The sequence below is a fragment of the Engystomops pustulosus genome, chromosome 5 (genome assembly GCF_040894005.1).
Source record: "Engystomops pustulosus chromosome 5, aEngPut4.maternal, whole genome shotgun sequence".
Taxonomy (NCBI): Eukaryota; Metazoa; Chordata; class Amphibia; order Anura; family Leptodactylidae; genus Engystomops; species Engystomops pustulosus.
The window spans coordinates 103683109-103707200 of record NC_092415.1 but is presented as its reverse complement, the minus strand read 5'-3'; the positions used below and the strand labels follow the sequence as shown (position 1 = coordinate 103707200).

At 37.5% G+C, this 24092-nt stretch overlaps 1 protein-coding gene across 1 annotated transcript in view; it reads left to right on the top strand.

Moving 5' to 3' along the window:
* Positions 1-24092, top strand: part of MYO10 (myosin X) — a 71885-nt gene that overhangs the window by 25829 nt on the left and 21964 nt on the right. The window contains exons 17-23 of the mRNA XM_072154760.1: positions 13337-13461; positions 14097-14211; positions 15713-15819; positions 16780-17085; positions 17496-17535; positions 19911-20804; positions 22880-23003. Of these exons, the coding sequence (XP_072010861.1) occupies positions 13337-13461; positions 14097-14211; positions 15713-15819; positions 16780-17085; positions 17496-17535; positions 19911-20804; positions 22880-23003 (1711 nt within the window). The remainder of the gene's footprint in view (positions 1-13336; positions 13462-14096; positions 14212-15712; positions 15820-16779; positions 17086-17495; positions 17536-19910; positions 20805-22879; positions 23004-24092) is intronic.

Here is a 24092-nt window from a genome sequence, read left to right as displayed (position 1 = left end):
TTACCAGGTTTTTGTGGTAAAATTTAAATTGATGATTTAAATAAGGTTTAGTGGGAATAGTCTTTAATTGGATTAAAGGGTCATATCCAGATAGTTGTAGTCAAGGATTCCTACTCAGAATGGTCTACAGTTATAAGGTTATGTGCTGGGCCCACTATTATTTAACTTGTTTATTAATTGAGGGCCAACTCCTATTCATCAGTGCTCAGACATGTAAAAAAAAAAAAATCTATGGAGAGATTGTAGACAGCAATAAAGTAAGTAGCAGGAATGTTGAATCACTTGATGAACATTCAGCGATTATTATTAAGACACTAAAGACACATAATCAACTTATTTAAAACAGTGGCAGTATTCTGAAAGCTGACTAATGCATTTTCAAAATCCGCATAGCATAGGTTATTGGAACAGTTTCTCTTCAAGATGTATTTTGCACATTCAGATTTATTCTATTGGCTTAGACATGTTGAAAACTATGGCACATGTTGATAACTGTGGTGTTAATGTCTACAGAGAATATACAACTTTCTAGTTAAATGTCATACAAAAGTTGCAAATTTGTGTCAATTAGTTCTTAAATTTTACCCAGGGATGAACCTAAACTCTCAGCTACCTGAGGTGAGCTATAGAATGGCACCCAACTCCACTCCATGTAGTAGAAGTTTTTTTATTAGGCGTGTTCTCCATGCCATATATCACACCCCTATCGTCATTGGATGTGAAACGCTAAGGACCAGTTTTGTACCAGGTGAAGCTGCCCCCCACTTTGCTGCAGGTGGTGCTGCCTGAGCCAAGAGGCTCAATTCACCTTATGACTGGTGCGTCCCTAGTTTTGCCCATGGTAGGATAGCACTGGAGCGGATTTACACCTTAATTTGTAAAATTCGAAAAGTCACACTTCATAAATCTGTAGTGGGTTGGAAAAAGGTGCAAAATTGGGTGACAATTCTGAGACTTTTTGAAAACAAAAAACTGGTTTAAAGGCAATGATACATTCAACACTGTACGACCTACGACACCGTGAGGCCATAGCGGTGTATACACCGTATATACGTTGGGCTTATATACGTCCCTCATACATTCGTGTGAATGTAGCCTAAGGAGTAACTACGGGCTCTGCTTTCAATAGAGAGGGGAGGGGTGAGGAGCTCCTCCCGGCTGAGTTCTAAGCCCAGGATCCAGTCTGGGTGAGGCCCGATGGAAAGGGATTTACAGGAAACTAGAGTTCTTGACTGTTACATAAGTATTGTGTTATTTACTGTAAATATGCATTTGAAGGCTTCTGCTGTATAGCATATTATTTTCTAGTTTTTGTTAGTCCTCTCGTTTTATAATGGTTACATCAGTCACAGTATTGTGAATTGTGAAGGGCCCCTTATTTAGCTGACATCCAGGTTTCCTTGGAAATGTCTGGTGAAGATATGCAATGCTCTTCCAGAGTTCATGCCTCATTAGGAAGTATTCAGAGGCAGGGCCGACCTGCAGCAGGTTGTCTATTTTTCTTCACTTTGACTGTTCCAAGAATGCTATTTGTTTTAACCTCAAGAACTTTCCTGCCTGCACAAGTTATTTCAGTATACAATTCTAGTGGCTGTGTTCAGGCTGCCAGTTCCCTGGGTGTGCTGATATACTCAACCTGCACGGCTATCTTCCAAGGCAAGTTTCCGTTGGGCATAAGAAGGAATGAATTAAACAATTTCAGCCAAAGATATCACATGGGGGACTTGAAATACCAGTCTGCATAAGAAAGCCTTGTTCTGTGCTCGGAGCTTGTGTGCACATCTGCCTGTCAATGGGCTGCTAGCATGCAGACTTTTTAGTAATGAAGCAAACTGAACGAAGTGAAGAAAAGAGGAAAGGTAGGTGTGCTGTCCTCCCTACAAATTAGATAGGTATAGTAGATAAAGGTCCGGATGTAATGTCACCTTACCTACTGCGTAGGCATATTCTACATGTTATAATGATGGAACTAAAGAGCCTCCTCTGTACTTTTTGCATTTTATTGTATTGTTGTGAAGTAACATAGTAAGGTTAAAGAAAGATTAACTAGTTAAAACTATTAATGGGATGGATTTATTACAGATTTTATGGACTGGTTTTCATATGTTCATATATTTACACATGTTAGTCTTTAATATGTTTCAATTATTTCAGAATACAAATGTCTATAATAGAGCTGAATGTGTCATAGGACAATTCCTTTTTTGCTATGTGCTAGTAGGTTTACCTTCAAAAACTTGCATACAAACCTAAAAGGCTGATGAAGAGCAGAACTTAGGCTATGAGCTCTGATACAGGTCTCCTCTCCCTCCTCCAGCAACAGATAATAACAAAATATCAGTGTGCCCAACTCTGCTACATCTCACAACGTCAGCTATATGATAATATATGCACTCCGCGCCTTTGTATTTTAATCACTGATTTGCTGCTGCTGAATTCTTTTGCATGTGAACCTGCTAACTGACCTTCAGTTTTTGCTCTGCCCTTTTACTTTGTATGAAACGCAAACTCTACTCTGCTAATAATATTTTCTTTAGAGACTGGTTTGTGCCTGGAACCAGCACTGATCATTGATATTGCCAGTTGACCCAATCAGATTGCTTACTCTAGGAGATATTCTGGCAACAAAGATACTGCAGAGATCATCAATTTGACAAAGAATTGTTTTCTCCCAGAGAGCAGTAATCTGTATTAAATTTTACATCATTGAAAAGGGCCTTCCCTTAATTATGCTGCATTGATAATCTTAGTTCTTGTACAATGACCTAATCTGTGCTCATTTATCTGGATTATCTGCCAGTTAAATCTCCTTTTGCATGTTTTATAAAGTATAATATATATATGTGTGTGTGTATATATATATAATTTATATAATGTACACATATACATACACAGTACAGACAAAAAGTTTGGATAAATAATAAATATATATATATATATATATATATATATATATATATATATATATATATATATTTCTTAAATTACTCAGAATAACAAAATAACACATTCTCTAATTCACTGTTATTAACAAAAATCTAGCATATCACAGATATAATTCCAAACTGTTTCTATCAGTCTTGGTGTACACAATTTCAGTTGCCCCTGGTTTCCGACCCTGTATCTTCTGACTCTAAGGTCTGCTCTGTTCTCTGCTCTTTGTTCCCTGCCTGTAGTCCCCTCCCCATGGCTTCCAGGACGGAGCTCACAGACACTCACTTCCTGACGTCAAATTCCTCACATCTTGAGGAGAGAAAAGCTGCAAGCTAAAGGCAGATAAGTTCTTTATCTGGGTAGGGGGTGGGAGGCACAGCAGATCTCATAGTGTGAGAACAGATGTAGTAGTGCTGACAGTGTGTAATATGTATCCCATGGATCTCATCATCTCTGATCTGTCTCATCTCTTTCTATGTGTCAGATGTCACTAGTACAATGTTCAGAAGGTAAATAAAAGTGTATATAAACCTATACCCTAATAAACTAACCACATTGTCAGCCCACAGAACTAGGTGGACCTTAATGTGTCTGCTTAGAGGGTCCCTGCCCAAACTGAGTAAAATTGTAATGTAAGGGGTTAAAAATGATCTTTGTGTAAACATCACTAGGGGATTGAGTTTGAGTTTTGAGAATTTTCTTTCATGAGAAAACCCCTTTAAGCGTGTATTGTTATTTTATTTATTATTTTATCCCTTAAGGACGCAGCCATTTTACAGCTTAAGGCTCAGTCCCATTTTTTAGATTCTGACCTGCGTCTCTTTATATGGTTATAACTTTTGAAGACTGTTACTTATCAAAGCGATTCTGAGATTGTTTTTTCCCCACATGTTGTACTTCATTTTAGTGGTAAATTTTGGCTGATAAGTTTTGCGTTTATTTACAAAAAAAAAGAAAAAAAATGATGAATTTTTAGAAAAATTTGCCATTTTCGAAATTCAAAATCACCGCGTTTTCAGGCAGATCGATTTACCACCTAAATAAATTGCAGAATAACATTTCCCATTTGTCTACTTTACATTTTCATAATTTTTTAAATGTTTGGATAATTTATTTTGACGTCACGCGGCCTACAAATCGAATAGGGATTTTCCCTATTTTAAGAATTGACTATTTTGGGGATAAATACTGTTTGAAATCAAATTTTACATATTTAGCAACAAAAACCCCCTATATAACCAACCCATTTTCAAATCTGCACCCCTCAAGCTATCAGAAACAGCATTTACAAAGATTGTTAACCCCTTGAGATCTTCATAGTAATTGAATCAAAATGGCGGTGAAATTTAGAATGGTCAAATTTTGTCGGTTATACGTTCATTTAGCCCTAAAATTTACACATTTTCAAAAGATAAAAAGAGAAAGCTCACCATAAAATTTGTTCTACAATTTCTCCTGAGTGCAGCGACCCCCCATACGTGGCCGTTACTTGTGTTATGGGGGCACAGCGAGGCGCAGAAGGGAAGGAGCACCCTGCAGCTGCCAGGATTTTAGTTTTCTCGTTGCCCCCTTTTGAAGGCTATAAAATTTTCGCTTTTCGGTTATTTGGGCCATGTGACGGCATTTTTTTTGCGGGACGAGATGCTTTTTCCAGTGTTACCATTTTGGGGTTGGTATCACCTATTGTTGAAAATTTAGGAACTTTTTTTGAGGTCATGAGTAGAAAAGCATCAATTCTGTACTGGATTTTTTTACTTTTTTTTTTTTTTTTTGTGTTCACCGTATAGCTAAATAATCATGTTATCTTTATTCTATGGGTCGATACGATTACGGGGATACCAGACATGAATATTTTTTCTTATGTTTTACTAAATTTGCCAAATAAAACCCTAATGTGGGGAAAAATCTATCATTCCAAGTGGCATAACATTGTTACGTTTTTGGCTACAGAGCTGGTTGATGGCTTGTTTTTTGTGGGACATGTTGTTCTTTGCAACAGTATCATTCTGGAGTACATATGTTTTGTTGATCACTTTTTATTGCATTTTTAGTGGGATATAATAGGTAAAAATCATAATTTTGGGCGGGTTTTTAAGGTTTTTTTTTTACGGCGTTCATCATATGGGTTCAATAGTTATTTAGTTTTATTCTGTGGATTGTTACGGACGCGGTGATACTATATATGTGGGGTTTGTGTTATGATTTAGACTTTTTTGAGCGTTATATGTCTATATGTTTTGGGGCTTATGGGCATTTTTAGTGATTTATAAAGTAATTTTTTATTGAAAAACATTTTTTTTTAAATTTTTTTACATGATCCACCATGGGATATGAACAAGCAATCATCTGATTGCTTGTTCTTGATAATACTCTGCAATACTAATGTATTGCAGGGTATTATCAGTGCCAGCCTATGCAGATGCATAGGCTGACACTTTGCCTTTAAGATGACATCACAGACGCCATCTCAAAGGTAAACCCTCCAGGCTTCTCTGGGGTCCCGATCGGACCCCAGAGGTGCCGAAACAGCGATCGCCCCCCCCCCCCCCCCGAAAACGGTGCGGGGGGGGGGGGCGATCGTGGGGTAAAGACCCCCAGAAGGCATGTTAAATGCCGCGGTCGCGTTGACCACTCCGACCGCAGGTGTTAGCCGGGGATGTCAGTGGTAAATTACCGCTGAAATCCCGCGGCTAACGATGCCGGTTCGGTTGTCGTGCAGCGCTGAACCGGCATCGTCTCTGCGCCGTAGCTTTACTGCGCTGAGCGCTATTCGCGGGACTCAGCACAGTACAGCTACGGCGCAGAGCGCTAAGGAGTTAAAATACCATTTACTACTACAGAAACATATGTCATAGTACAAATGAATTTTAGAAACCTGATAGTTAAACAGTCATGTCCCATTTTTAGGGCTGTCAAATGATTTCATTCCTCTGTCGTCCTGGCACCATCACTAAATATACACTTAAAGAGATACAGATATTTTTTTGGACAGATATAGGAATCCAGACATATTAGGTGTAAATCAGTGGAACATGCTAATTTTGGGAGAGCTAGTCATGACTGCTTTTTCGTCAGTTGTCAGGAAAAGGAATGTCGTAGCCAAAGATTCTTGGTAAATGTTAGACAAGAAGCAAACATGCACAATGTTCTTTATGGAATATTACAGTCTGTAGGTTTACAATAGCATGCATTTGCCTGAAAGGGAACTGTTAATAAGATTTCACATTTTGACCACATGACAGGATCCCAAAGGCTGTTTAATGCTAATTATCAATGTTTTTTTTATAATAAACATTCTTAGTTCCACTCAGCTTTGCAAAGTATATAAAAGGATACCTGGCTCCCTGCTAACAAAGAGGAGCGAGTCACAGGAGTGTCTCTGCAAGGGTTCCAGTCCCTGTGTTATGACTGCTTTCCTAGCTCTACTAGCTCACCCCCCATGCAGACAGAGTTGACAAGGCTTTGCTTTTAGCAGAGGTTCAGCTCCTGTCAGTATGAGGGAAGAGGAAGCAGGAAGGGGGGGGAAGAGCGGTGATAACTAGAGATGAGCGAGCACTAAAATGCTCGAGTGCTCGTTATTCGAGACGAACGTTATTCGACTCAAGCATTTTTCAAGGGGACCAAGGCTCTGCACAGGGAAGCTTGGCCAAAAACTTGGAAACCTCAGAAAATGATGGAAACGCCACGGAAATGGACAGGAAACAGCAGGGGCAGCATGCATGGATGCCTCTGAGGCTGCTTAATCGCACCATTATGCCAAAATTATGGGCAACAGCATGGTGATGACACTAATGTAAACAAAAAAACGTATTAGATTATGCCACACGTGACGTACAATGCGCTTCACAGGCAGAGAGAATGTGGATTGGGATTTCTGGAGACTAGCTTGCTAAACAGTAGCAGGCAGACTAAGCTAGATGAAATTGCATTTGCACCACTTACAGCACACAAAGGGATTTTGTGTTGTGACTTTCACTTTTGAAAAAAAAAAAAATCGTCAAGGCTGTGCCCAATTCAATCAAACCTCCAATAAATTGTCCCACTTAGCTGTTTGAAATGGATATGTGTGTCACTAAGAGCCAAAATAAACGTTCGCAAGTGTCCCTGCAAATTCGTCACAATATGGTAGTAGCTGCACTACTAGTGCCAGCAAGCCCAGCCACAAGCAAATAAAAAAAATATATATAGATACTATTGTAGCCCTAAGAAGGGCTGTTGGGTTCTTGTAGAATCGCTCCTGCCTAACAGTAAGCTAATATAATATCCTAACACTATCCCTGCAGCAGCAGCAGCTCTCTCCCTAACGGCATCCAGACAGAGAATGATCCGAGCAGCGCGGGCAGGGGCTAGTCTATCCCAGGGTCACCTGATCAGGCCAGCCAACCACTGCTATCTACGTGTAAGGGTACCACGTCATGCTGGGTGGAGTGCAGAGTCTCATGGCTTGTGATTGGCTCTGTTTCTGGCCGCCAAATATTTAAAGGCTGCGAGATGACATTTTCTCAAGCGGGTGAAATACTCGTCCGAGCACCGAGCAGTTGTGAGTACACTAATGCTCAAACGAGCATCAAGCTCGGACGAGTATGTTCGCTCATCTCTAGTGATAACACAAGGACTTGCACCGTTGCACAGACACTGCCATATATTGTTCCTCTTTGCTGACAGGGAGCCAGGTATACTTTTATATACTTTTAAAATTGAGTGGAACTAATAATAGAAGATTGGTAATTAGCATTAAACAGCCTATTGGAACCTGTCATTGTGTAAAATGTGAAATCCTGATGAAAAGTTCCCTCCAATAGGGGCTTTTGGCCCATTTTACGAATGTATCAGTGTATCAGTGACTTTCCCGGCATATACAGTATATTATATTAGATTTTGTGTGAAAAGAGTCTTATTTCAGGGACATTGTAATAAAATGTCTTATTTATTGGGACAGTAATAAAAACACCGGTACTGAGATATATAAACTGCATGTCAAAACACCAACAAAATCAGTTCTACATATAAGGGTTTAGTGCCCATAGCACCAAATTATACCACACCTTTCTAGTTCTTAGCCAGAATTCCCACAGCTAATGTTTACTCATAATGACATTCATAGTGACCACAGTCATTTTTACCACAAGCCACAAAGTCCTATTTAACGATTACCACACCATAATAAAATAATAACTGACCATAATTCCAGTCATGTGTCTATAGCCTGGTGCACCATAATGCCATCCATAACCTGCAGTCATACAGGTTGTATAACCACATAACACATCCTGGTATTATTTGCAGTCAGCTCGGATACAGAAACTGTCAAAAGATACTGTAGATTCAGTCTTCCCCAGAATGACCTAGATATTTCAATGGCTGCTTGTATTCAAAACCGTGGCTTTGTGATTTGGGAGGTTTTGTATTATTGCCCTGAATAGTCACCCTGCATTTATCAGACACATAAGAAAAGGACTGCCTGTTCAGTTATTGGTAACAGATAAAGAGAGTACACTGTGTTTTCTGTCCCTAATATATGTGCTATTGACCGTAACCACAATTTCTCTGTTCTTCAATGGTGACAGTCTCATAATGCAGGTCCTGGGGATATTGCTTGTTCAAGAAAAATGATTATAGCACAGTATTTTCAACGGGGCACATACAAGATCATTATATCCACAAGAAAGAGGGTAATGTATCATTTTGCTTAGGACTACAGGCTACCTCTTGGTATGGCAAATGACCTGTGTAAGTGCATGTCAGATAGGCACCAGGCTTTGTTCCTAAAAAAAAAGTGATGTCAATAAACTGTCTGAGGTGGCTACCATGAAGAGACATTAAGATGAACAAAGAAATAGTAGGTAACATTGGATGGAACCCTTCTTCATATTCACCATATTCAGAATTATTAGGTTTTTTTTTGGATATGCCATCTCAGTTTTATAGGTTGGATCTGACTTTAGCAAAATGTAGGTTCCCCAATATACTAGCAGCATGTCCTGTATTCATTCACAAAACACATCTGTGAAGTTTAGTGTTTATGTTTGGGTAATGCTCTGCACACTTTCAATGACAGCCTTAAAGGGGTATCCCCACAAAGACAAGACTGAGATGCTCTCTGCCTCTAGCCCCCCACGCTGCTTTCCAGGACAAGCTCACCCAGACACACACAGACTGACTTCCCTCCGGCCACCAACAACATTGTGAGGAGAGGAAAGCTACAAGCTACAGACAGAGAAGGTCTTTATCCAGGGGAAGGGGTAGCAGACATATAGCAGAGCTGTGTATGTTATCTCTAGGAAAGCAGAGTGGAGAATGTCATGTGTAATATGCACCTTGTGGATCTCATCATTTCTTATCTCTGATCTGTCTCATCTTTCTTTCTATGTGTCAGATACTAGTGAATGTTCAGAAGCTAAATTAAAGTGTATATAAACCTGTATCCTGATTATCTAAGCACATTGTCAGCACACAGCATCTCATAGCACAGAGGAATCATGAACTGTCTGGTTAGAGAGTCTCTCTCTGCCCACACTCTGGAATTTAACACTGACCACCACTGATAATTGGAGCTAAACCAACAATAAAAAATAAAATTATTTTTATTGCTTAAGCATCACCAGGGGAATGAAATTTTAACAATTTCTTTCAAGGGGAAAACCCCTTTAATGGGGATATCATGGTCTATAGTATAACTACACAACCAGTATAGAGATGGATAAACAGTTGACATTTTGACCACTATGACATCTTTTATTAAAACTCCGAATATATATCAAGCTCTATTGCAGATATCTAAATCATGAAATCTTTCTGGTCTGTCACATTGCTTCTTGGTGATAGGATTTTGTTTTATGATAATGGTGACTCGCCCTTTCACACATCATAGATTAACAGCTCCTTGTGTAAACCTCATCCTTGTTTCCAGGCTCTGCTGGAGCAAAGTCACCAAATAAATCTAGCTTCTATTCAAGATTTGATGCAATTTGTGTCCCTGAGAAGTCTTTTTCTCTACTCTCAGATTGTAGCTATTGTATCAATGCTCTGTAAACAATCGGATCTTCGCTGTCTAGCAAATAGTAGTTTGACATGTGCGTTATCACCAGACAGAACAAATATATACATGTCAACCTAAGTTTACACACCACAAGGATTATTTTAAAGATACAGGTTTGGAATTAAGAATTATGGAGCTTTATTGCACGATTAAATACTTTTGCGGTTATGCGTCCGATATAATGCAAAAACAGTTTTGTTCACAACTTTCTAAAGGTTTTGCTGCAACCTCTAAGATAAAATGTGATTTATGCAACAATTTAGCAGCTTGAATTTGTTTGAAATCAGAGAACAGAAAGATAAATAAATATGAAACTATAAAAATTCCCTATGTAATAGAAAAATAGATGTAAAACAGATAAAATTTAGAAAGAAAAATAGTGTAGCTATACATTTTGTTATGATATGAAATAGATGAATAGATGTAATTTTATGCTTCACTTGCCTTTAATCAAATTATCGCCAGTGCAATCTATTGTAAAGACATAAAGTCACCATGGAGCAGCAGATGCCACATAGTAGTTGCCTGATGGTCTGTTTATCATGTTAATCTATCCCTCATCTAGTCATCTTGGAGACTGATGATTGTAGACAGTAGTGGAGGATAGAAGACGCAGTGGCCATACAGTGCTAAAGTGAATCATTCTTAAAATTTTTAATTGGTTGGACATTAGATCATATTATAAACACATGGACTCCGCCACGATTCACTAAGATCGTGCGCCTTATTTCCTGCATGTGTCGCTCACTCGCTCAGGTCCGCCAGAGGTTAACCTTCTTCTTCCTGGTGCATGTAAGTGCATTGTCTTGCGACACAATTTAAATGTTAAATCCCGTGCTCAGTCCGAATCCGTCGGATCGGCTTTGTATTGCATGAAAGCCGGCGAGATTGCACCAAAATCCGATCGCGTGTGCCACAATACCCTTTTAAATGGGCCTAATCATCGGAATATCGGTCCACGGGCCCTTAGTAAATGAGCCCCTTTCACTCAAGGTTCACTCTCTTGCCGAGGTTCTGCTGTCATGCAAAGAGTGCCGGTAAATGTGTTGTCAACTATGGTGCAGATGCTCATGGATGTATTGATGGTCATGGAGACAATAAGATATTTTTCATAAATTCTGACAGCGAATGAGTTGCTCATCATTTGCGAGCAAGTACATGCAATGCTGATTTACAATTAGAAGGCATTTCAAGATTGCTAGATATTGGGCAGTTTGGGATAAAAATTAGAGATTGTCATGCACATTCTTATTGTTTTTCACTCATCATGTCATGTGGGATCTTTAAGGACAACTATTTGTCTAAGATAAACCTGGAAATTATTGACTTTCATTACCAGAATAAGAGTTTGTGTAAATGAGACTGTTAATTGCTGTCTTAGTGTCTTGCACATATGTTATTACTATCATGTGAGGTTGCCTTTGGAGACACATTTTATGCAGGACATATTGGTTTGCCTTAAATATGTTTCATAAATATTCTTGTATATATGTAGATTGTGGCTTACAAGTGCAAAAGGACACAAAATGTTTGAGCAAATGAGTTAGGGAATTTTTATTTTGCTTTGGTTGATTCCAAATTCTTCTACTACTTGTTTTGCCATTATCTCTAGGTATTGGTGTCGTGCCATTCAGTAGTATGTTGTACAAGCTATCCCAAAGTATATATTAGTTATTTGTTTTTAATGAAGTCTTGCCTATTGGCCTATTGGACCATTTTACATACCGTATTTTTTGGATTACAATGCGCACCGGATTATAAGGCGCACCACCAATAAATGCCTGCTAAAACATCTAGGTTCATATATAAGGCGCACCTCATTATAAGGAATGTCCAGTAGGTGGCAGACCTGTGCACAGTTGAAGGCAGCTGTTGTCTGTAAGTACAGTTCATATATAAGGCGCACCTTTGATTTCTGAGAAAATCAAAGGATTTTTTGTGCGCCTTATAGTCTGAAAAATACAGTAATTTAATTCAATCCTATCATCCTTGATTATTGGATGATCTTATCAAGTTAGTGTACATGTTACAATTTTATGGCTCTATAAATCTTGTCATAACATTGTTCTTCCCATTAATCTAATAGTATGTACACTGGTTAAAGCAAGCTACCTGGTTTGGACAGTTATGCAGCATTTTCTGTAGCTATTGCAGTGTGTCAAGAGGCCAAGGCTTGGTACTTATTCTGAGAATACTTAGTGTCACATTGATCACATAGATAACATGCCAGATTTATGATACATACAAGAAATAACCATGTCAATCAAATCAAGCACAAGGGAGAACAAGTTGGTTTAGAGACAGGCAACATAAGATGTCTCCTACTTTTGAAAAATTTAGTGAAAATATAGAGACACAGATAGAAACCACTCGTTTAGTTCCCATTGACTTCTGTAGGTCAAAGAGGCCCCTTAAAGATGTTCATAGAGCTACAATCCCCCTCCTTAGATAGGCAAATGTTACTATGGATACAGAGGACATGTAAAGCATGGCTCTAGTGTTCATTATATCCCAGCCTCTTCATTTCACTGGCTCAGGTCATTCTGCAGCTTGTTCTCCATGTAAATGTAAGTCAGCGGACAAATTTAACGCCAGTTGCTGCCAGCTATTTAGCACCCAAGGTAAAGTAATGGTTTCCTTTGGATATATACAAATAAGGAGTGCTTTTGCTTTACACAGGGCTAAGTTTTTGCATCATATAAGGAGCTGAAATTCTATATTTATTATTGTTCGTATGTTAAACATATTGCATTGAGATCTGATTAATTTTTTGGTGGGAGCTATACAGAGGCTAAAAAATATTAGCTTTTATTGTTTTGTATAATATTTAGGTATAATACTGTTATGTTTTCTTAGAAATCTCTATTGTTGCATTTTAAGTGTACGGTATGTAACCTATTAACAAATAGCAAAAATGAGTAATTGAGTTTATATACACCAGGAATAACTCTGTTTTTAGTCATATCTGTCTGTGAGTTTGTAGTGCACTCGCAGCTGCTTGCTAGAGACTTTTCTATTATAACTCACTGCTCCCCCTACCTTATGACACCTTAGAGAGCTTTTTTGATGCATGTGAGAAGGAATTCACTGAGATTTTAGTATGAAAGCGCATGCAGTAAGGATGAAGGATGATTTGAGACCAAGTAGACATGGAAATACTTTGCTCCTATATGTTTCTTCTATTAACTTGTACTGCTTGTTATGTTATTTTGTAATTATATTTTAGGCTTTTGTTGGTTCTTTCTTTATTTGTTCAGTGTATATTATTCTTTTATTCCTGCAACGTCTTAGCATATTTTATGAAATAATAATACATGATCAATACTGTTGTCAATGTGCTATTTTTCCTACTTATTTTTACAGATGCCAGACCAGTTTGACCAGACAGTAGTCCTCAACCAGTTAAGGTATTCAGGAATGCTTGAAACTGTAAGGATCCGCAGAGCTGGTTTTCCTGTAAGAAGACCTTTCCATGATTTTTATTTTAGGTGAGAGCATTTTATTTATTGCATATATTTTGAACATTTGCAAGGTGATATATATATATATATATATATATATATATATATATATATATATATATATATATATATATGTATCACTGTTGTGGTTCATTTTATATTGTACTTACATTTGCAGACTGTTGTATAATGTGGTCATTATTGCTGTATGATATTGCCATCAATGCACATTTGTTTTAGTGGATGTTAAGATAATCATTAGGCCAAGTCTGCTCTTCTGTGCTCCACTCTAGATGATCATTGATCTATTTATGAGCAGATGTCTACCACACTGTTAAAATATATGATCAACTTCACTTGGTGGGGATATTTTTGCTGCTGGCTGCAGTACTAGCCTGCCAAAACAGAATACTAATGGATGATCTGTACATAAGTGTTTTCTGCATGCTAGACATCTGCTGTTCAGTTGCCTATGCATTTCTGGCCTTATGATTGTTTGCCCCCAGCTTGGAAGTGAGAGAAGGTGACAACCCTTCTCTTGGGAATTTTCATACATACAGTCGTAAAAATGCAATTGAGATAGGTAGAATTAAGTATGTAAGTTATATTGAACTTATACTATTTATTTAGTTATTGTAAACCATTTTGTTTGTTTTTTCCAGGTATAAAGTTTTAATGAGAAATATGTCCCTTCCTGATGATTTAAAAGGCAAGTGTGAGACTTTACTCCATCTTCATGACACAACAGATACTGAATGGCAGCTTGGCAAGACCAAGGTAATACTCCACCCTTTGCATCAGGAAAGAACAGCAGCAGGTCAGGAGTGTAACAAACAGTAATTTATGGCCTTTTTGTATGAAAGGGCCAATAAATCTTGGCTGCCAATGTACTCAAATTACACTTTACAATTCAGTAAAAAGAAATCTCTGTTCTGGGCAAACCAGAAAACCAACTGAATTACTTGTTCTCAATTATTTGTATTTCCTATTATACATGACAGTCAGAATATCAAGAGGTACTTTATGATAAAAGAGGTGTGTATGCTGAAGGTAATAATATTTTGTGTATATAGCGGACATAAATGTCACTTAATATACAGATACTCAGATTGTGTGAATGCTCAACAGAAGTCACATTTCATCCTCAATACCACTATAGCAGGCATTATTTTTACGTATATTTTTGAGGCTTTGAGGTATAACAGTGTCTTAGATTATTTTGCATGCCTAAATTTATATCAATAACTAAGATGGATTTAAGATTTTTTAAATAAGTTAATTTAAATGGGGTTGTTACAAAAATGTATCCAAGGCAAATATTAAATAAACAAGTATTTCCTAAACGCAGCCAAAGCCTGTGGAGTAGGAGAGTGACAGTTTGAGGCCTTATTCAGATGAGCATGCGCTCACCCCAGTAATCTCCATACTGTGGCAGATTCCAGAAAGGATGTTTTTTTACGTCATGACAGTGGCCAACTTCAAACACCTATATCTCCTGAACCCTAGCATCTAGAAACACAACTCTGTCAAATTAAACAGGAGAATCTCTCCTTTAATAGTAATGGATGCTTTAATGGTATATGGATGGATGCTTTATAGAGCCAGAGATATCCACCATTAAAGTTGTACTTAAAAAGTAGATTTATATGTACAGCTTTTTTTTTTTTGCCGATTGTAACTTTAAGAGTGGATATATCCGATTCTGTTGAACATCCATAAACAATCCATACATCATATGAAAGGGAAAACTATGCTGTTTAATATTTCTAGGTGCATTGGTTCAGGAGATATAGGTGTTTGAAATGTACCCCCCTTCAGACGGTCAGCAAAAGGGAGAATATAGAAGTAACTGCAGGAAACACTCACTTTGCATGCGCCTTCTGCATCTGTAGCTGAACCTGGGAAAGGTTGATTGAATAATGCTGTACATATTTATAACAAAGTTTAGTAAAAGTTACTACTTTTTAAAAAAACACTGTAATTGGAAAAATGACAAAAAACCTTCTTTTTTCACATTTGTAGTCAATTAATGGCAAATTTTAAACATGTAATTATTAAAACTATGGTATCAAGATAAAGTCTCACATATCTTGAAAAAACAAAGTTACATTTGCTAGCAAGAAGCAAGGTCCATTGGTAGTGGTCCAGCTGGTGTAGCCTTACCTTTTACTGTAGAAGAAGTATAGGGGAGATTTAGTATCCCATGTACCCATCGCATGGTCAAGCAAAAGAAAATATAATTACATTACACATTGCTGTTAATTTTGTGTTTTCCAAGGTGTTTCTGCGTGAGTCATTGGAGCAAAAACTGGAAAAGCAGCGTGAAGTGGAGGTCTATAAGGCAGCCTTGATAATACAATCACACATCATGGGCTTTGTGGCAAGGTAAGTGAAAGACATCACATTTACCTTATTCATAACTCTTTGATAAATGTAAAGAACGTGGAAACAAAGCACATTTAAAGGAACACTAGCTTCAAAGTTTATACAACAGCTAAAAATTTGGGAATTGGGGCAATATATGTAACATTTTAAAATATTGTTGTTACAATATGATGATGTCATTTATTTTTTATTGGGTTACCTATATTTGATAAAATGATCTAAGATTTAAATAACATACTGTAAAGATATTAGTTGTATCCATTTTGTTTTATGATGGCTGTATTGCCATTAGTGTTTTTGTAGTGCCATTAGTGGAGTGCCATTATTGGAAAGGCATTTTAAGGAACATTTATCTTCAATAAAATCAGTTTCCTTAATAAGATTATTTCTGTATATTCAGCCTCACACATCTTTTTAGCTTTTTATTAGCAAATTATGAGCAATAATAGTAACACAAAGTACTGCCCCGATGCCGCTGAAATCACTGGTTAACACAGTGTCATACATAATGTATTAAATCCAGACCAATAGCACACATCTGTTTACTTTTGTATGGCTTCTCAAAGTCAATAGTGGGCAGCTCAATAGCTGTTTGCATAATGAGCTAATCCCTTTTCATGTGCATATGAATGCTAGCTGGACATATAGGCCAATATGTCACCCAGAAAGGCATCCTGCTGCGTGTAATTACTTTTTCTGTAAGCATGGGATATATCAGAGCTCATTCTCCCTCTTCCAAAACATCGTCATGTCAAGAGAAAGAAAGATACGGCTGTGTTTAACATCAGCTTAGCCTGGATTCAGACTCTGCACGGAGCTTGCATGCTTCCTACTGTGAATGTGATTTATATTGCGGCTGTGACATCTTGACACTTGCTGTAAATGCTATGCATAAAGAGGATGGATTAATGCTTATCGATTCTGATTTGAAGAACAAGCCTCTGTCCTTTCTTTCTATAGAAAGCAGTACAGAAAGGTGCTTCATTGCATTGTTGTAATACAGAAGAACTACCGGGCTTTCTTGTGGAGGACAAAGTTTTTACGTCTTAAAAAAGCAGCTGTGACCTTCCAGAAACAGCTGCGTGGGCAGATAGCCCGTCGTACATACAGGCAGCTTCGGGAGCAGAAACGGAAGGAAGAAGAAGAGAGAAAAAGAAGGGAGGAAGAAGAGAGGAGACGGCAAGAGGAAGAACAGTTGAGGAAAGAGGAAGAAAGAAAGAAAAAAGAAGAAGAAGAAGAAAGCCTAAAGAGAGAAGCTGAAGAAAGGTATGAGATGCAGAATACCTAGGCACAGTCAGAAAATAATATAATAGTTCATTATATATTATGTACATATATTGCTTGTTGGACATAGATCTATCTTGGAACATCTATGATACTAAACATTAGCCGGTATTCAGTCATTAAGCTGTGATTTCCATGTAACTTTTTAGAGTAACCGATATATAGTCATTATAGAAAATAACGTTTCTTATTGTTAAATGATTTATATCTGTCATTTACATACAAATAGATGGACAATATGAATTACACACATGCTTTAATGTTTCTTGCAGTCACTATAGGAAGACTCTTCCCTGCATAGGACATGTTGTAAAATCAATGAAACTTCATTCGGTATGCAAATGGTGTACCACTGAAAAATGCCCCTTCTAATCTCCACTTTCCTCTTACAGAGAAAGACAAAGACAGGAGGCAGAAGTACTAGCTAAGCAAGTAAGCAATTATCTGATACAAAAATGTCTGCTTTCCCTAACCTTTCCAGCAACATTGATAATGCATTATACTTATTTGCATTATACTTTGCATTTTTGTTGTCCAGGCGCACATGTGTGTGTGTGTGTGTATATATATATATATATATTTATGTGACCTGCTATTAACTATCTTTCTATAAGCGTGCACTTGGAAATAATCTTGGTTGTTGAAAAACCTTATGCTGACACTGATCTCAGTTAATTCCTGGCTTGACATTTAACTTGATATGTGACACATTTATAAGCAATTGAAAAACACACAGCAACATAAACATGTAGGCTATTATTTGTCTAATTCGCTAAACAAAAAAATAAGTTTAAACCAACATTGTGAAAAAATAATTGCTAATGGTCTAAAAGTTAATCAAAATATGTCAAAGTATTTCATAATAATTTTATAATATATATTACTTTTTTTTTGCCAATTGTCTCCGCTTGGGCAAAATAAGTAAAGGGGAGATCAAAGTAGAAAGTCTGTGATTATTGTCACCTCCTCTAGAGTGTCTTTGTGTCATCCCAAGGGTATAAGATAGTGTTATTAAATGATGTTAATTTTATTTGGCCAGTATACTGAACTTCATTTCAATGTTGTAATTTAGTAAACTTTTATTATAATGAAGTATGTGTATTTATATTCCAGGACTGTAGTTGGACTTGGAGCACAGGGAAAGTGTCATTAAACTGCTGTGTTCTTTGATGTCTGCTATTAAACTACTCCCCAGCCCCTATCTGCTGAGAAGCCTGCTACTGCTCTTACTCAGTGGAGAGGGGCTCACACAGGAGTGCACCTCATTGCACAAAGTCCAGCTAAATTCCTGGATAATGAACGCAAGTTACTCACAAGATAACCCAGCTCTCCAGGGAAATGCCTAACACTGTCTGCAGCTTTGGTCAAAACTCCCATTAAGTGTTATCTGTAAAGTAGTAGTCATATGTTGAGCACAGAAGGGGCTGAGCAAAACAATATATAATCTTGTGGGCCGTATTCAGTATAATGTGGTTTTTTTACTTAAATTCTTGCATATTGTATGATATTATAATAATTTTCCCCTTGGATGAATTTTCTTATCAATCTTCTCAGCTGCTCTTCCTGTTCCCATGCTCTTCCCATACTCTCTGCAGAAAGCACTACACATACAAGTCAGGTTTCCCTTAAATAACCTTGCAACTTTCTAAAATATTTTGTGTATCAATTCTTTATGATTTTAAAGATTTTGGAGGTTATTAAATGAAAGGCCTAAGTGTTTATCTTAATGGGTCAGAAATATACCTTGGACATGTAATGATGACTCAGACTATTGGCTCATTTATAGCTACGGTACCTACAATTATTAGTGCTCTCCATGACATGACCAAGACAGATTCGTAACCCCAGAAAGTTTCCATGATGAGTGCAAGCAAAAGTTTGGAAAACTATTTAAATAATTGATGCACAAAACAGATTATATGTTAATATACTACAATAAAATGAATAAGCTGGATTCATTGATTCGATTTTACTAAATCCAGGACCATATAGCTTCAATAGATGTCCATACTCTTTACATATGGGAAAATATTACATGGACACTTTAGGCTCACAGAAAACTTGTTCAACCCAGACCAACCTCATCTAAATATATCTAGATCAAACTATTTCTATCTGATATAGTACACAGCAGCTACAGTTATATATATAAAGTTATTGAAAAGTTATTATCAAGTTATTCTGCCTGTCTGCTACAATATTTTATAATAATGATGCAATGTATAGCATTTCTTTAAGTGGTTCAGTTTACACCCACTGATTTCTATAGGAAAACCATGACAAAGCAGAACAGAAGAATTAATAGATGTATATTGGTAAATTACCAAATATCCTGCCCCCCTCCACAAGGCCAACCCCTTTAACTCAGCTTTCGAGTTCACATTAAAGATTGCAGATTGTAAAATATTAACAATTTATCAGAAGCAACAAATAGTAAAATTCCTCTGTTCCTTCTGGAACATTTCAGTATATAGTAGTTGTAACATATGCAGTATAAAGTGCTGAGCTAGTAAGATCTGGTTGTATCTTGTTGCGGGGGTGACCTGGTGTTGTTTACTTGACATCAATTGTTCTCTGTTTGATCATTCTCATGTTCTGTCTTGCGGGCCTTTTCATATTTCTGTGTTTGTTCAGCTAATGTGTGGATTTCACCTCATTGTGTAAAGGATTTTATGATGATGATAAATAATAGAGCCTTATAGCATATTGTGAGAATACTACTTAAAGAAATTCATTCATTCCAAAAAATATTTAACATTGGCGTTTATTTCTTCAAACTGAGCATAATGTTTCTATCTTGACTGTAGGTTGAGGAAGCAAAAAAACAGGAAGAACATTTTGCCATGTTGGAAGCAGAAAAGAAGGATAAAGAAATCAGAGAAATTGAAAAACATAAAGAGAACAAACAGGTGGAAGAAATTCTTAGATTAGAGAAAGAAATTGATGACTTACAACGCATAAAGGAAAAACAAGAATTGTCCTTAACAGAGGCTTCTTTACAGCGGCTGCAGCAGCTCCGTGATGGAGAGCTGAGACGTCTTGAGGAAGAAGCCTGCAAAGCTGCTCAAGAGTTTCTTGAATCCCTGAACTTTGATGAGATTGATGAATGCGTTAAGAATATTGAAATGTCTCTATCTGTCAGTGATACATTACCAGAGGATCTCAAATGCATTGCCGGCTGTGAGAAGCCCACTTTTAACTTTGGTCAGCCCTATCCTGAAGAAGAGGTCGATGAGGGTTTTGAAGCAGATGATGATGCATTTAAAGATTCACCAAATCCAAGTGAACATGGTCATTCTGACCAAAGGACAAGTGGTATTAGAACCAGTGATGACTCTTCAGAAGAAGACCCTTACATGAATTATACTCTTGGACCAGCAGCTGAAGCTGAATCAAACAATATATTACTTCCTCAAGGACAAGATCCAAAAGTTTCTCAAAAATCATCAGGGGGAGAGACTGCATATTGTGTACCAGAAAAGCAACCAGATTTCCTGCAGGGTCTTAAAAACCTCATTATCCCTGATGGAGATTATGATTATGACCATGATGATTACCAAGATGGGGCCATTACCTCTGGAAGTAGTGTGACATTTTCTAACTCACATAGCAGCCAATGGTCTCCAGATTACCAGTGCTCCATAGGAACATACAACAGTTCATCGGCCTACAGGTTTAGCTCAGAAGGAGCTCAGTCATCTGTAAGTTTCTTATTACAAGTCATTTGATCCCTTTACTAATTACTCTTTTTACTTACAACTGTAAATGGGTTAATATACTATTTGTGAAGCTGGTTTTGTCAAAAAAGGATGAAGACATGGATTTGCTTTAGTGTCCGGTGTTGCTCATTTTATATATGAAAAATAGACCAGTAAGTCAAGTTGGGAGAAGCCAGCATGGGAGACAATGCCCTGTGGACACTTCTCTTCTGGCACTTCTTTTTATTTATTTTATGCTTTATGTAGTTAGAGCAGCATCAATCTGGTGAAAAAATTCATATATGAAATCTTTGATTCCTTATTAATATTAATGGCACCTTAAAGCAGACATACAGTATCTTTTCGATACTAGGTGGGGTAATATGTGCATATTTGAGTATATAGACTTTGATCTAGAACACAAAGTTATCTTCTTCTATCTTCACCTTTGTGTGTAATGTAAACAGTTTAACCTCTGACGAACAGGAACTGTAAATGGAAAGACAATTGATATTTTCCATTGCTCAAGTGTTTAACCAGTAATAGCACATACATACGTTAGTGTTAAGACGCAGCAATATTGAATGCTTATAGCAAATGCTGGGCATACTGGAGGCTTTGGGAATATATGTTTTCTAAACGAAATGACACTGTGGATATAAGAAAAGTAAATTATACACTATGGATTTACTGTGTATTTTTATTATAGGTAAATACAAGATATAGCTCATGAACTAGAGTGGCATGGTTTCTGGAATAAAAACCTGTCTTTGGCCCATGAAAGTTAGATTTCTAAAATTCACCATGGCACAGCCTTTCACGTCCTGACAAATTTACTTTAGTTTATGCCTAAAATTAAAATAAATGATGGTCCAACTAGGCCAGCTCATAGCTATGGTATATATGACTCTCTGGCACATGCCCAGGCAGGCAAAACATACCCAATACCAAGAGGGATGAAGGAAATTGCAGCCATCCTTATTAGTCTGTTGATCAAGAAGTTTACCAAGGCTCACGCCTTTTTAAAATCTCAGAGCTCATGCAGATGAACATTGTTTCGGGACGAATGCTATGCATTCTTTCAACATCGAGCACTTTGTGTCTTTCTATGGGCTCAGACACATGGACCCACGTATGACCCAACTGCTGGAGCCCCACATTTTACAGCAGGTCACATTCCTGTCTGTGTCTGTTCTTCTGTCCCTTGCTTGCATCCTATGAATGCACACATTCCTGTGCAGGTAGCCTCTGCCTGGGTGTCCATGGGGGAATCAACCAGCGGTTTCAGCATATGGATGGGATTTAAACAAACCTGACCTCCATGTGTCCATAGCCAATGCAATGTAAAGAGTGAAAACCACAAGGGCCATATGTTTTTTTTCTGCAAAAAACATTTCATTTAGGGTATTTGCACACATAGCCCAACATTTATCAGAAAACTGTGCAAACTGAATTAGGTGCAGTATTCCTTTGTAGTGTGCAGGGGACGCCAGATTCATGAAATGTGTTGCACGTTCTTCATGAATCTGGCGCTCCCTGCACTGCTCTGACAGAGTGCACCAAATTTTTTGGTGCACCTTTAACATGAGGCATGCAACACAATTCTGTCAGACAGTGTTGCGGACACTTTCTAAATACATGTGCAAGCAGTTTTCACTGATAAGAAAGTGCACAGTCAGACATAAAAGTGGTGTCGGGGCTTTTAAATGTGGGCCATAATGTACTTTTCAGATCAAAATTGCCAAATTATCTCTAATAAGGTAGTTCTGGATCAGGAGGGGAATGAACCTAGTTATTATTTTAGTGGATCTGTTTCTGAACTAGTTAAGTATAATACAACATTTTATCAGAATAATGGCCACCTGATCATTGTACAGATAACTGTTACCATCTCTATGATCTATCTTATTCCTCCTATGGAATACTTGGCAGTTTATATGAAACTGTAAAAACAATTACAGACAATGTGGATTGTCTTCAGTGTTCCTAATAGCTATATATTTTAACAATAGAAAAAAATATCTGAGATTTAACCCCTGGGTTATGGGTCTCTTAATGCTTTGCTTTTTTACTTGCAGTTTGAAGACAGTGAAGAAGACTTTGATTCAAGATTTGACACAGATGATGAGCTTTCCTATAGACGGGATTCTGTCTACAGTTGTGTTACACTACCTTATTTCCACAGCTTCCTTTATATGAAAGGTAAGCCACTTTTACCAAGTCATAGGATATTGCATCTTTTATGTGACCCCCTTCTAGTCTACAACTCAATGGTCCATGTATGTTGAGTACAGTTATCATAGGAATTAATATAATTCCAAGAAAAAGATAATGAAGCGGCACTCACCGAGATGATGTATAGAAAATTTTATTGGGAAGATGCTGTACAGGAACAGTGCAGGGCCTGGCGAAGGCTAGTTATCCAATGTATTCTTCCATGAGGTAAGACTCTGTCCATGGTCATGTGATGTCACACACGTAGGTAAGCTCACATGACCATAAACAGGTTGATACCTATTTCTTGTAAATAATGAATCTAGAAAACCATGTGGAGTTGTAAGTGTATTGTATGATATTTCTTTGTATATCCTTATGGTCATGGAATATCAATATTTCATTTAACCCCTTACCGACATGTGATGTAGTATTACGGCTGTGGGGGTATGGAGAGTGCTCATGGGCAGAGCCTGTCCCTACAAAGTGGGCGTTTGCTGCATCCACATTCATCCACATTCGAATCGCAATGTGTTACGCAGAAAACCAGCTCTTTACATGGAAAAATAAAAAAGTTATGGATTTTTGAAGGTGGGGAGTTAAAAATTAAACCCCAAAAACAAAAAAAGGGCCTTGGCAGAAAGGGGTTAATCTGTGTCTATAATATATAATGAGAAAGCTGTTGATGACTTGTGGATTTCAGTTTTCAGCACTTAGCCTTCTGCCACTTTTGTTTACGTTGTGCTAGAGGTGGAAGATGTGTCTTGCTGTAATGGTAGCTGAAAGAGGCACATGTACATAATGTGGATTCACATGAAGGTTATTTTTGGTGTATAATTGAGACATTTGGCAGGACTTTTTTGTGCCATGTATGATCATGTCTTTTATCTTGTGATACATGTTCAGTTTTTCCTATCCTGGCAGGAGCAACTTTTGACTTTTTGTTTGAGACTTTTTGTTGCAAATGTGACAAATCTACATGGACACAAGCCATGTGAGGGGGTTATATGTAGGAGTGAACACTACTGTAAAATTTTGAATTTGAGGCTGTGTCCTGCCTGGGAGATGACGACATAT